This window comes from Carcharodon carcharias, chromosome 12 (genome assembly GCF_017639515.1).
Source record: "Carcharodon carcharias isolate sCarCar2 chromosome 12, sCarCar2.pri, whole genome shotgun sequence".
In the NCBI taxonomy this organism is placed as follows: Eukaryota; Metazoa; Chordata; class Chondrichthyes; order Lamniformes; family Lamnidae; genus Carcharodon; species Carcharodon carcharias.
The window spans coordinates 17,548,887-17,564,284 of NC_054478.1; the positions used below are offsets into that span (position 1 = coordinate 17,548,887).

The 15,398-nt window shown below is 43.7% G+C and overlaps 1 protein-coding gene across 5 annotated transcripts in view; it reads left to right on the plus strand.

Annotated features, from left to right (window-relative positions):
* LOC121284957 (aspartyl aminopeptidase) overlaps window positions 1–15,398 on the plus strand; it is a 58,388-nt gene that overhangs the window by 30,107 nt on the left and 12,883 nt on the right. For 4 of the 5 annotated variants that reach the window (XM_041200945.1, XM_041200943.1, XM_041200947.1 and 1 more), the window contains 5 exons: window positions 2,842–2,926; window positions 6,149–6,256; window positions 9,439–9,516; window positions 10,823–10,906; window positions 13,391–13,551. In XM_041200945.1, coding sequence (XP_041056879.1) covers window positions 2,842–2,926; window positions 6,149–6,256; window positions 9,439–9,516; window positions 10,823–10,906; window positions 13,391–13,551 — 516 coding nt within the window. The remainder of the gene's footprint in view (window positions 1–2,841; window positions 2,927–6,148; window positions 6,257–9,438; window positions 9,517–10,822; window positions 10,907–13,390; window positions 13,552–15,398) is intronic. The other variant, XM_041200946.1, reaches the window with a different exon arrangement.

Sequence of the window (15,398 nt, forward strand, 5' to 3'; positions counted from 1 at the left end):
GAGGAAGTAAAAGATCCCACAGTCACAGCAAGTGAGGGATCTTAACAGGATGGATACTGAGAGGATGCTTCCCCTCAGGGTTGTGGAATCTAGAGCTTGGGGGCCACTCTTCCAAAATAAAGGGTCTCCCATCTAGGATGGAGACGAGGAGGAATTTCTCCTCTTTACCCGGTTAAGTGTTTGAAATTCCGTTCCACAGAGGACAATGGAGGCCGGGTCTTGAATTTATTCAAGGTTGAGTTAGACAGGTTTTTGATTGACGAGGGAGTCACAGGTTATGGGGGGGTCAGATAGGAAAGTGGAGTGAAGGCTGCAACCAGATCAGCCATGATCCTGTTGACTGGCGGAGCAGGCTCGAGGGGCCGAATGGCCTATTCTTGCTCCTATTTCTTATATTCGTACAGATATTTCAACAAAGAGCAGAGGAGTTCTCCCAGTGTCCTGGTCAATGTTTATCCCTCAACCAGCATCACTAAAATAGAATTAAAATACTGCTAGAAACACTCAGCAAGTCAGGCAGCATCTCTGCAGAGAGAAACAAATAATATTTCATGTTAATGTCCGTCATTCAAACTTTCATCAGAATTCTATTGAATTGCGATTGACCTGAAACCTTGACTCTAATTCTCTCACCACCGATGCTGCCTGATCTGCTGAGTATTTCCAGCATTTTCTGTTCTTACCTGAAATGTATTATTTGGTCATTGCTGTTTGTGGGATCTTGCTATGTGGAAATTTGCTGCTGCGATATTTACATTACAATAGTTACTATACTTCAAACCAAAAGTAGTTTGATCCTAAAGAGTTCTGTTGCAAACAAACGGTGGCTACCAAATTGTGCCAATCTGCCTTTGAAAGACCAGCCAACTCAGTCCCATTTACTACCACCCCCTCTTACCCCACACCCCACTAAGATCAGTGAGTTCAGCTTAGACCGATAAATTTACTGTATAAACCCACTGAGCCATCAGGGCACTTCACCTTTCCGAAGCACAATTTCTTAGTAAGTCATTATTGTTGTACACCAAACTGGATAAAGTTGTATTATAAAGTATTACAGCACAGAAACAGGCAATTCAGCTTAACTGGTCTATGTCAGTCCATTCTACACGAGCCTCCTTCCATCCCTCTTCATTTAATCATCCGATCAACACATCATCTTCATTTCTCCCTCCTAGCTTCCCCTTAAATGTATCTATACTATCACCTCAATTACTCCCTGTGGCAGCGCGTTCCACATTCTCACCACTCTGAGTAAAGAAGTTTCTCCTGAATTGCTTCATAAATTTATTAGTGACTATCTAATATTTATGGTGTTATGAGGTGGCAGGTGATATGTGCCAGGCAGACCAAATCCACAAGGGAAACTTGGTCACACTGTCACAACGGTTTTGCAATTTGTATTTATTACGAGATGTGTGCCATGGTTTCAGAAGTAATGAGTCCACCAAGACCTTTAGAGGTTTTTTAAAAATTAAAATATTTATTAACAAAATTAAAAAGATTTCAAGCACAAGTACAATTTCTTACTACTACAACAAATCTTAAAATTCCTAACTGACCTGACTCCCAGTTACACCCCTTTAAAGCAACAGTCCAAAATAGATTTTAGATTTAAAACAAAATCACCAAATTAACACAGTACTCACTTGACAGTGGAATTCCAAATGGATTCCCCAACTTCAGTTGTTTTACATAGCAGACTTATGCACAAATGGCTGGAGGCTTCTTGAAGGCTGTTTCACTCCTATTAGATCTTACATGGTCCTCTCCACATCACCTTTCATTCTCCTTTATATAGGTTTCTCTCTCTTTAATATGTAAATTCTATTGTTCCATATGCCTTTGAAACTGTATCTTACTCATAATATAAAAACTTTCACGTTGTCAATATTGTCAGTAACCTTTGGGAAAAATAAACACACTCCTTAGCCTTGCTTATCTGGCTAGTTGTAAACAGACTAAAATCCCATTGAAATCCAAACAATCCCTTCATTTGTCTAAAAATGCAAATTCCTTTCACACCTTACGTGCTAAACCAGCAACTCATTAGCATCTCTAGCACATTTTTACACCTAGCTTCTTTTGATGATTTCAAGCTTGCAGTCTACTTGACTCCAAATGTCATTAAATCACACAGACAGAACCATCTGCACTTACACTCATAAACCTAACCTTTACAATAACCAGAAAAATATTATGAAAGTTATTATACTTTCATCAAAATGGCCCCTAGTTTTAGACTTCCTTGCAAGTGGAAACATAATTTCTACATTACCCTTATCAAACCCTTTCATAATTTTAAAGACCTCTATCAGGTCATCCCTCAGTCACCTCTTTTCTCAAGAGAGACAGCGCTCTAGCCTGTTCAACCTTTTCTTGATAGGTATAACCTCTCAGCTCTGCTATCATTCTTGCACATTTTTTGCACCTTCAGTAGAGTGCCTTTATATTTTTTTTATAGTATGAAGAACTGAAATGTTCACAAGTATGTTTTAACCAAAGAGTTTAACATAGCTTTTCTGCATTTCAACTCTAAACCTCTAGATATGAATTTCAGTCCTTTGCTTTTTAATGACATAATTAACCCGCATCACTATTTGTAATGATTTGTGTATCTGTACCCCCTGAGATCCCCTTGTTTCTCTACCCCATTTGGACATTCACTTTCCAAGGAGTATGTGACCGTCTCATTCTTCCTAAAAAAAATCTATTATCCAGCAGATATCTATATCAAACTTGTTTGCCAATTACATCCGCAGTCTATAAGTTGGTGTTTTGGAATTTTTGTGAAATCCCACTGATAGCTATGCTGAATGCTAACTGTGTGTACCTCTCCAGGGTTCCGATCATAGCTACAGCTGTGCAGGAGCAGCTAGAACTGGGAGTGAAATCTACTGGAAATGCCAGCAATGCGTGTCAAATGGTGAATCAACATGTTCATTATTATTTGAAAGCCAATTCATCCCTTGCGGACCAGTATAATAATATTTATTACATTTCTCTTGTGAAATGGATAGGTTTATCATTGAGAGATTCAGATGAAAGGCCTTGGCTATCTTACAGAATAACATGTGGTTAGAGATGAGGGAAAAGGAGCTGCGATTGTTGCAAGTTTGTAATAGAAGATTTTTGAAATGCATAATTATCTCTGTAGAGGAATCCAGTCAGCCCCATTCTCTCACACCCCCCCCGACCCTGTGCTCTGTCTCGTAGCCCTGCCAGTTTATTTCCCTCAAATGCTCATCCAATTTCCTTTTGAAACCATTTACATGTTCACTTCCACCACTCTCCTAAGCAGCAGGTTATTACCACTCGCTGAGTGAAAAGGTTTTTCCTCATATTGCGCTTGTATCTCTTACCCAAAACCTTTAAATCTGTGCCCCCTAGTCCTTGTACCATCAGCTAATGGGCACAGCTTTTCTTTGTCCACCTTTATCTAAACCTGTCATAATCTAATATACCACTGTCAAATCTTCCCCCAAATCTCCTTTGCTGCAAGGAGAACAACCCCAGCTTCTCTATCTTATCCTTGTTGCTAAAATTGCTCATCCCTAGAACCATTCTGGAAAATCTCCTCTGCACCCTCTCACATCCTTCCTAAAGTGGGGTAACCAGAGTTGAACACAAACCTCTAGTTGGAGTGTAACCAGAGCTTTATAAAGTTTCAGCATAACTTCCCTGCTTTTGTACTCAGTACCACTATTTATTTATGAAGCCCAAGATCCCATATGCATTGCTAACTACTCTCTCAAGGTATCCTGCCACTTTCAAAGATCTATGGACATGAAACCTCAGGGTCTCTCTGTTCCTGCACACACTTTAGAACTTTGCCATTAACGCCAAATTGCCAAGCTGTGGCTTTGTCGGAAGAGGTCAGAAGAGGTTTGGAAAAGAAATAGATTGTAGGAGGAGTGGAAAAATGAGACAGACGAAGTTTATAAAGCCTAGGAGATGATTGTGTAAGAAATGGTGTCATGACTACTGACTTCATCCAGTAGGAGGAAGAATGTGTGGACGAGATATTCAGAGACAAAGTAGGAAATTGATAGATTTCTAGATATTAAAGATATCAAATATAAAGATATGAGGAAAGTGTGGGGAAACTGGCATTGAGGTAGAAAATCAGCCATGAATGGTAGAGCAGGTTCAAGGGGCTGAATGGTCTACTCTACCTCCTATTTCCAATGTTCCTATGTTGTTCCCAGGAAGGGTGAATGGATAGGGTGTTCAGAGGCAAAGAGGGAAGAGTGTATAGGACAGAATATTCAGAGAAGAATGCGAGGAATAATTGGAGGAGCCATATTGTTGATTGTTTGAGCATTGGCAAGAGCGATTAGAGCTGAGAGGAAGGTCACCGTCCAGACAAACTTTTATCTGTCTTAGACAGCTGCAGTCTTTACAGATCTTTGTTGGGAATATGGGTGTCTGGCTTTGCAAATAACTTTTCACATCATTTTTCAGTCTTGAACTATAACAAATGTTTGATTTGTTCTTTAAAATTACTGTAACAGAAAAGCACTTGGAAATGTTGATGTCTGTATAGTAATGTTATTTGTGTATCTGGAGGATCACATTGAACCTTTCTGTCTTTGTTTTAAGACCACGTTCCAAAGTTGACGGATTGATTTAGCACAGTTTCACCAGCTTCTCTGTTAGTTAACCTCCCATTTTACCTTTACAAAGCTTTGGTTAGGCCACAACTAGAGTATTGCGTCCAGTTTTGGTCACCACACTTTTTAGGAAGGATGTAAGGGACCTTGAGAGCGTGGAGAGGAGGTTTACTAGAATGGTTCCAGGGATGGGGGATTTTAGCTACAAGGTTAAATTGGAGAAACTAGGTTGTTCTCCTTGGAGCAAAGGAGATTGACGGCAGATTTGATGAGTCAGTTGTACAAGTTTATGACCAGTTTGGATAAGGGAGACAAAGAAAAGCTGTTCCCATTAGCTAATGGTACATGAACCAGGGGACACAGACTTAAGGTTTTGGGCAAGAGATGCAAGGGCAATGTGAGGAAGAAATGTTTCTACACAGTGAGTGGTAATGTCCTAGAGCTTGCTGCCCATGGGGGTGGTAGAAGCAAAGATGATGAATGTTTTCAAAAGGAACTCGAATGGGTACATGAGGGAAATAAACTTGCAGGGCAATGGGGATAGAGTGGAGGAATGGGACTAACCTGATTGCTCCACAGGGAGCCAGCATAGACCCAAGGGCTGAATGGCCTTCTGTGCTGACTGTATTGAGATAAGGGCCTAGTTGAACGCCATCTGTTTTTCAGAATGCTGTCCTTCTACTCTGGTGAGGTGGATTCAGGTCTCGACCAGATTGCTGGGCTGAAATGTTTTTCCCCTACCACCATCACCCCTTGCAGGTGTTTCTTCAAAACAAAGGCCAGGATTTCCCAGTCGGCGAGTGGGGTGCTGGGCCCGCTCGCCGATGCATAAAATGACGCAGGATGATGTCGGGCGGAACTCCCAACGTCACCCCGCCTCATTTCAATTTTCAGGTCGGCGGAGTCTCAGCTGAATCAGCTATGTGCCTGCTGACCTGTCAATGGCCAATTGAGGCCATTGACAAAGTACTTAACGTAATTAGTGGACCTGCCCGTCCAACCTTAGATGATAGGCGAGATGAGGTTTCATGTAGGTTTATTAAAATTTAATAAAAGTGTAACTAAAAGTGATGGGCATGTACCAACTCATGTGACAGTGTCACATGAGGAAGGGAAATGTCAGGGAAATTTTTTTTTCTTTGTTTTTACCATTTATTAATGTGGAGCCGATCTCTCTGAGGCGGCGCTTAGCCTCAGGGAGATGATGTGCTCTTTCACGCGCATGCGAAAGCGCACTCGGCTCAGGAAATCCACCCCCCCACCCCAGCCTCTGCTGCACGGGGAGTGCATAGCGTTTCCTTGCAGACATCATGCTGAGAGGGCCTTAAAATGGTGTAAAATGGCGGCGTGCCCCCGATTGGGAGCACCGATCAGAGGCACGTGCTCCTGAATTCCCTCCCCCCGCCCCCCCTCCGAAGGGTGGAAAATTCTGCCCAAAAGTATGTTTTTATTATCATTTATATAAATGAAAGGTACTCTTAATTTTTTTCCCTCTTACTCCTACTGAGTTTTTATCGGTTTGCTTTCATCCACAGTCAGATAAACACCACCCTGTCCTTTTGAAACTGCTCTGCACACAGTTGGGAGTGAATGTGGACAACATCATAGACTTTGAGCTGTGTCTGGCTGATACTCAGCCTGGGGTGAGTCTCTCTCTCTCTCTCTCTTTCCCTCTCTGTCTCTCTTTGTGAGGTGGCTTCATAGAATGCAGCTATTGGCGATCATATTTAGAGTGATGAGTTAGCTTCCACAGGTGATTTGTTTGGTAAGTGCAGTGCCAGATGGAGAAAAAATAAAAAAGGAAAGACTTGCATTTATATAGTACTTTTCATGACCTCAGGTGATCCCAAAGCGCTTTACAGCCAATGAAGTAAGAGTAGTCACTGTAATGATGAAGAAACTCAGCAGCCAATTTCCACATAGCAAGCTTCCAGAGGTGGTGATGACCAGGTAATCTGCATTAGTGATAAAAACAAAAAACTGAGGATGCTGGAAATCCAAAACAAAAACTGAATTAGCTGGAAAAACTCAGCAGGTCTGGCAGCATCGGCGGAGAAGAAAAGAGTTGACATTTCGAGTCCTCATGACCCTTCAACAGAACTGGAATTCCAGTTCTGTTGAAGGGTCATGAGGACTCGAAACGTCAACTCTTTTCTTCTCCGCCGATGCTGCCAGACCTGCTGAGTTTTTCCAGGTAAATCTGCATTAGTGATGTTGGTTGAGGAATAAATATTGGTCCAGGATGCTCCCCACTCCTTGCCACCCCTTCTGTGTTTGTTCAATGTAGTGACTGTGGAATCTTTTTACAACTGCTCAGAACTAGACAGGGCCTCGGTTTAGTGCCTCATCTGCAAGATGACACCTGTGAAGGTGCAGCACTCCCTCAGTACTGCCCTTGTCTGTCAGCCTATGTTTTGTGGTCAAGTCGCTGGGGTTCCAGGTTCGCAGCTCAGTGTGATCTCACCCACAGTACTAATAGTTGACTTGGAGTAAGGGTGTGGGAGAGTAGGTGGGGCAGGCGGAATATCTACCAGGGTTCCTGCTCCTGATTGCTGTGTGATAACTTGTGATATTGGCTGAGAGGGGATCAGGCTGACCTGTAATGCCATCCAAGCTGCAGTGGCCTCCTGACGCTCACCTGAGAAAGGGTCACCTGGCTGGTGGCAAGGAATAGGCATTACCTTGTGGAACTGTACTCCAGCAGGAGGCAGCACATTTAGGAGATTGGGGCAAAGAAGAGGGGTTGCTGTTGGCTTGACACTCCTCCAAACTCAATGAGCAGTTGAAATGTTATAAGTTTAAAATAGCAGTAAGCGCATGTGTGGATGGATGGCTTCTATGCATTTCTAAAGCTGTGTACATGCATGCACATTCTTGTATGCGTGTATATAGATATACATATATATATATATATATATATATATACAATAGGTACATGGCATTATGTGTACGGTTATGACCTGTTGCTGTTTTATGTAAAGTGTCTTATCTGAAGTGTCCCAGATGTTTTGAAAGCATTCGTATATAGGGAGCTTTACTCTGTATCTAACCCCGTGCTGTACCTGTCGGGAGTGCTTGATGGGGACAGTGTAAAGGGAGTTTTACTCTGTTTCTAATCCCGTGCTGTACCTGTCCTGGGAGTGTTTGATGGGGACAGTGTAGAGGGAGCTTTACTCTGTATCTAATCCCGTGCTGTACCTGTCCTGGGAGCGTTTGATGATTACAGTGTAGAGGCAGCTTTACTCTGTATCTAACCCCGTGCTGCACCTGTCCTGGGAGTGTTTGATGGGGACAGTGTAGAGGGAGCGTTACTCTGTATCTAACCCCGTGCTGTACCTGTCCTGGGAGTATTTGTTGGGACACATGATATGACAAGTAGAAAAATGTTCCTTTCCCTCGTGCAGGCACCCATTACCTTAATTCAGAAGTTCACCATTTCTCTGTACTCTTTGTGCCAGTCTTGGCTCAGTGGTAGCACTCTCATCTCCTTGAATCAGGTGGTTGCTGCTTCAAGACCAACTCCAGAGACCTGATCCCAAAATTCAGGCTGACACTGAGGGAATATTGCACTGTCAGAGGTAGATGTCAAGAAGAAACCCTTGGCTGTATTTGAAAAAGAGCAGGGGAGTTCTCCCCGCTCTCCTGGTCAACATAAATCCCTCAACCAACACCTAAAAAAAAAATACAGATTACATGGCCATTACATGACATGAATGACTGCATTTCATTGGCTGTAAAGAACTGTGGGACATCCTGAAGTTGTGAAATGCAGTATATGAATGCAAGTTCAACTTGCCCATAACCTGTCCCTAATCTCTAATCTTATTTAAAAGATGTCAGTTGATAGGAGCAGAAGGAGACCATTCAGTTTCTTGAGCTTTTTCCGCCATTCAGTGAAATTATAGCTCATCTGTGATCTAACTCCACACTGCTGCCTTAGTCCCTTAACACCAATGGATAACTAAAATCTATAATCTCGTATTTTATAATAATGATTGATCTAGCATCAGTTGTCGTTTGCGGAAGAGAGTTCCAAACTTCTACCACCCTTTGATGTTTTGTTCTGCACAGGTAGTGTGGGCCACGGTTTATGGCTTCAGCATTTATGTGTGTGTTGGGGAGGGTCAGAGAAGAAGACAAGGGCAAAATGTTGCAGATGCTGGATGTCGCAAATAGAAACACTGAGCAGGTCATGCAGCATCATTTATAGGAGTACAGTAGCATTGTGTTTATGTTACTGGACCAGCATTCCAGAGTCCTGGAATAATTATCCATGGGCCTGAGACAAATCCCATCACAGCAGCTGGAAAATTTAAATTCCATTAATTAAATAAAGCTGGAATAAAAAGCTTGTATCAGTAATGGTGACCATGAAACTGCTGAATTGTTGGAAGTTCCCCTCTGATTCACTGATGTCCTTGAGGGAAGGAAATCTGCCATCCTTGCCCCATCCAGACCCACAGCAGTGTAGTTGACCCTTAACTGCTCTCTAAAATGGCCTCAGTTGTATTCACCATCACCTTCTAAAGGGCATTTAGGGATGGGTAGTAAATGCTGGCCTTGCCAGCGATGCTTACATCCTGTGAATGAATAACAAAAATAACTGTGAGGAGACCAATTGGGTTAACATTTCGGTACCTTTCAAAAGATCATTAACCTGAACTATTAACTCTGCTTCTTACTCCACAAGACAAGGAAATGTTGGTTTGTTTAATTTTTAGCGGCTGCATTGATCACTGTCTGTAGGTGTGCAAGGGCAGGTTGATGTGGTATAGTTGCTGCTGCTTTCATTGTGCTTTACCAGGTTCCCTGCTCTCCTTTCTAGGCTCTGGGCGGTGCTTTTAAGGAATTTATATTTGCACCACGATTGGATAATTTACACAGCTGCTACTGTGCTCTGCAGGTAATGTGCTTTAACCACCTTCAGCTGAATGCAGCTCCGTTTAATGCTGATACCAAGCAATGAGGAAAAAGGGACACCGTTCTGGAATTCACCCCTAATCCTCTTCACCACTCCGTATCTCTCTCTCTCTCTCCTCCTTTAAGACACCCTTAAAACTAATTTCTTTGACCAAGCTTTTCGTCACCAGTCCTAATATTTCCTCGTGTAGTTTGGTGAAAAGTTTTGTTTGGGAATTCTGCTGTAAAGATATTTTACCATGTTAAAAGCGCTATGTAAGTGTAAGTTGTTGTCAGTAGTCACCCGGTCAGTGTCTAATTACTGCAAATTTTATTATTATTCGTTCAGGGGATGTGGGCTTCGCTGGCTGGGCCAGCATTTATTGTCCATCCCTAGTTGCCCTTGAGAAGGTGGTGGTGAGCTGCCTTCTTGAACCGCCGCAGTCCAATTTTAGTCACTAGTAACGTACAGCCGAACGTGGTGTCTCTGTTGATTGTGTTCTTCTGTTCAGTAGCCATTTAGGCTGCTTGCGCACTTGCCCCTCCATGTTACTTTTACTTTGACTACAGCCTATAATCCGACTCACACCACAAACTGTTCACCCATCGACCTTGTGCTTGCTGACCTACACTGGCTCCCAACCCAGCAACACCTTGATTTTAAAATTCTCATCCTTGTTTTTAAATCCCTCTATGTCTGTAATCTCCTCCATCCCTCCAAGATCTTTGCATTTCTCCAGTCCTTGCGTAAGGCATCACCCACTTCCTTCACCTCACCATTGGGTAACGTGCCTTCAGCTGTCTGGATGCTGAGCTCTGAAATTCCTTCCCTAAACCCCTCCACCTTGCTACCTCTCTTTTCCCCATTAAGTTGCTCCTTAAAACCTGTCTCTTTGACCAAGCTTTTGGTCATCTGTCTTAATATCTGCTCTGTGGCTTGGGGCCAAATTTTGTTTCACAATGCTCCTGGGAATTTACTATACTAAATGAGCTATGTAAATGAGAATTTATTTTGTCCTTGACAATGTTCTCCAGTAGTTTTCCCACTGCTGACGTTAGACTGATTGAAACCCCAGCCATGGCTGAGTGGACAGCACTCTCGCCTCCGAGTTTGAAGGTCGTGGGTTCGAGCAATGCTGATGAGCCACGGCTGACATGACAGAAGCGTGAGTGAAAAGCCCGAGACGCCAACCCACAGCCTTCTGACCCAAGACGGGCAAGTGCTACCCACTGAAGTAAAGTGGCGCGTGACATTTCCACTTTGTGTTTTAATGCCTCGACAGTAAGGCCATTTTCTGTATCCTCTGCAGGGTCTGATAGAATCGTCCAAGGAGGGTGGGACGCTTGCAGAGGACAGCAATATCCGAGTGGTTACGCTGTTTGACAATGAAGAGGTAAGAAGTTTTCATACGGTAGACGTTGCGGGTAAGACCGGAGCTAGTGGCCATCAGTGCAAGATGGTCACCAATAAATCCAAGAGGGAATTCAGGAGAAACTTCGTTACCCAGAGAGTGGTGAGAATGTAGATCTCACTAGCGTGGGGAGCGGTTGAGGTGAATAGCAGAGTTACAATTAAGGGAAGCTAGGTAAACACATGAGGAAGGAAGAAGTAGAAGGATACGCCGATAAGATGAGCTGAAGGGGGGTTGGGAGGAGGTTCATGTGGAGCGTAAACACCAGCATGGGCCATTTGGACTGAATGTCCTATTTCTGTGTGTAATTGCTATGCAAGATGGATGAATGTCAAAAGCCCACAGACATCACTTCTGCTAAGGTAATTAAGGAAATTAGCCATAGTCCATGAAGGACCGTAGATATCTGTCTCCATTAGAGAGAGACAATTGGTTATGTGTAGCTTGAAGGGCACCACTCCACATCAAGCATGGGGCCAGGTGAGAAGGCAGGCCTCCATGAATGACCACAGCCGGTACAGAGATTGAATCCACACTGTTGGCATCGTTCTGAGCCACACACTAGCCATCTATCCACCTGAGTTCATGCATTACACATGGTGCTTCAGTTGCTTGTCTGCAGGAGTGTCATCTCGGTTTATAATTTGTGGTGTTGTGTGTGGGGGAATTGTGGGTTCTTTCAAGCTCGCATGCAACTCTGTGCAACAAACAACGGTGACCTTATTCCGAAAGGCAATTCAGAGGTCACCGCAGTTTCTCTATCGCTCCTTTCCCCTTGTTCAGTGTGCTAAATCGCACCTGGTTCAGTGAACGGCACGTTCCCCCAGTCCCTCTTGTTTATGGAGAGCTGATCCGGGATCCCTCATCGATCTCACAAACCTTTAGGCTGTTCATTGTAAATGAACAACACTCCAGCTGCCTGCTGTTCGTACAGCGTCACAAGCGAGAGCTGCTTTACATTAGAAGAAGTGCAACAAAAACCCAGTGCCCCATTTTCCTTCCCATCAGCTGTCTGTATGTAAATCCGGGTCTGTGACTCTACCATCAGGTTAAAGCTTCCATATAAAGAGCCACCTCCCTCAATGGATGCTCAGTGGATGTCTCCCCTTGGGGGAAAATCTAAAACTCGGGGCCACAGTTTCAAAATAAGGGGTCTGTCTCCCTTTAAAGATGGATGTGAGGAGGAATTTCTTCTCTCAGAGGGTCATTAGAGTTTGGAATTCTCTCCCCCAGCCAGCAGTGGAGGCTGGGTCATTGAATATATTCAAGGCTGAATTAGATCAGCGAGGGAGTCAAGGTTCATGGAATCCATGCAGGAAAGTGGAATGAAGGCCACAATTGAATCAGCCATGATCTTATTGACTGACAGAGCAGGCTGGAGGGGCCGAATGGCCTATCCTTGTTTCTACTTCTTATGTTCTTAATGGGCCCCCAGTGGCATCAGCTGTGGTCCAGTGGGTAACACTGTCACCTTGGGGCTAGAAAGTTTTGTGTTCAAATCCCACTCCAGAGACTCGAGTCCATAATCCAGGCTCAACACAGTAGTGCAATACTGAGGGAGCACTGCACTGTCTGAGCTGCTGTCTTCAGGATGAAACTTTATACTGAGGCACCATCTGCTGTCTCAGGTGGATTTAAAAGATCCCACAGCACTAATTTTGAAGAGGAGTGAAGGAGTTATTCGGACCAACATTTATTTCTCAACCAAATCAGATCATCTAGCCATTATCACATTGCCTGCTCTGAGTAAAGAAGGATGGACTTGCATTTATATAGTGCCGTTCTCAGACGTGACAGCCAGTTTTCACAGAGCAAGATCCCAAAGCTAGCAATCAAGTAAATGCCTGGAGAATCTCTTAGTGATATTTATTTGAGGGATAAGTATTAGCCAGGACACCAGGAAAAATCCACCTGCTCTTTAAGTCCTCCAGAGAGGGCGGGAAGGACATCGGTTTAACACCTCATCTGAAAGATGGCACCTCCGTCAGTGCAGCACACCCTCAGTATTGCAGTGGATGTGTCAGCTGAGATTTTGTCTTCAAGTCTCTGGACTGGGGCTTGAATCCACGACTGTAATCACCCAGCACCCCCTGAACCATGGCCGGCACTTGTCAGAGTGACAGATCCTGGGACTCAACTGCTGGTGGAATTGGGAGGTCGTTCCTCACCCAGCTGGAAATTTCAGGCCAGCAAAGCTTTACGTTGACTAGAAATCTTCCCTATTCACAGTCCTGTTGGATCCAAGTCTCTCTGCTCTTCCCTGGAAGCAAAGAGGCTTTTTGTGTCTTTAAAATGCAGCTTAATCCAAGGTTACATTGAATCAAGGAACAGGCTCAAGCAGCTGACTGGCCTGTTCCTGTTTCTTTGTTCCTAGGAAGCTAGAATGCTTCCAGTACAATTGTGCTTTGAACCCAAGTTCTAATCTTGTTTTTTTTTTTCCCTCTCCCTCGCTCCCCGGGTATGAAGGTTGGCAGTGAGAGTGCCCAGGGAGCAGGGTCTTCCCTGACAGAGTTAATTTTACGTCGCCTGTCTTCCAGTAGCCAAAACCTGACTGCGTTTGAGGAAGCCATGCCCAAGTCATTCATGATCAGCTCGGACATGGCACATGCTGTCCACCCCAACTACTCGTAAGTGTTCTAAATTCCTCTTTTACAGGATGACATGTTGTTGCTGCCCAGATTATTCCTCTCTGGTAAAACTCAGCAGGTCTGACAGCATCTGCGGAGAGGAACACAGTTAACGTTTCGAGTCCGTATGACTCTTCAACAGAACCAAGGAAAAATAGATTTTGTTTTTGTTTCTGCTTTTGTTTTGGATTTCCAGTATCCGCAGTTTTTTGCTTTTATTCCTCTCTGATGTCTAGACTAGCAATGTAGTTGGGTGAACAAACAACTAGTCAACAAAACAGTGCAGAATTGCATGGCAATGGTTCACCTAGCTCTCTTGCTTGTTATTTAAAAAGATTAAACCAATGTCATGTGTATTCTAGCAGGTATAACCTTTCTGTAGCAGTTTGATACAACTGAATGGCTTGTCAGGTCATTTCAGAGGGTAGTTAAGTGTCATCCATCCTGCTGTGGATCTGTGATTCTGGAGCACCTGGAAAGTAAGACAGAGACAATAACATGAATGTCATTCACATGCAAGAAATCTTCACACACTCTGCAACCGTATTTGCATGACATTTGAGTCATTGAGCGTTAATCTTTATGAATTGATGAAAAAGGATAGGTTTTGGCCAGACCGCGCAAGGATGTCAGATTTCTAGTTCCTGAAGGACATTATTGATCCAGATGGGTTTTTATGACAATCCGATGGGTTCATGATCATTAATAATGAGATTAGAACCTTATTTCAGTTTTATTAATTGAATTTAACTTCCCCAGCTGCCATGGTGGGATTTGAACTCATGTCTTCAGATCATTAGTTTGGATTGTTAGTCCAGTAATATTAAAGCTATGGCTATCCTCACTCTGGATCAAGAACCCGAAATCCCTTCCTAACAGCACTGCGGGAGTATCTTCACAACATGGACTGCAGTGGTTCAAGAAGGCAGCTCACCACCACCTTCTCAAAGGCAATTAGAGATGGGCAATAAATGCTAGTCTCGCCAGCGACACCCACATCCCATGAATGAATAAGAAAACGCAAGGTATAAAGCACCTTGTGGTATGAAAGGAAAGCCTGAGCCGCTTTTTTGTACATCAGCGTTGCCATGGACAAAACAGCTGAACTCGAGAGGGGAGGTAGGATTAATTGCCCTTGATATCAAGGCAGTATTTGCCAGAGTGTGGCATCAAGGAGCCCTAGCAAAATTGAAGTCGGTAGGAATTGGGGAAAACTCTCTGCTGGTTGGAGTCATACCTAGTGCAAAGGAAGATGGTTGAGGTTGTTGGAGGTCAGTCATCTCAGGACATCACTGCAGGAATCCCTCAGAGTAGTGTCCTCGGCCCAACCATCTTCAGCTGCTTCATTAATGACCTTCCTTCCATCATAAGGTCAGAAGTGGGGATGTTCGCTGATGATTGCACAATGTTCAGCACCATTTGCAACTCCTCAGATACTGAAGCAGTCCATGTCCAAATGCAGCAAGACCTGGACAACATTCAGACTTGGGCTGATAAGTGGCAAGTAACATTCAGGCAACACGAGTGTCAGGCAATGACCATCTCCAACAAGAGAGAACCTAACCATTGCCTCTTGACATTCATTGACATTTTTTTTCATTCAATCATGGGATGTTGGTATCACTGGCTAGGCCAGCATTTATTGCCCATCCCTAATTGCCTTTGTTCAGAGGGCATTAAAGAGTCAACCAAGTTACTGTGGGTCTGGAGTCAAATGTAGGCCAGACCAGATAAGGACAGCAGATTTCCTTCCCTACAGGACATTAGTGAACCAGATGGGTTTTTACAACAATTGACAATGGTTTCATGGTCATCATTAGACTTTTAATTCCAGATTTTTATTGAAT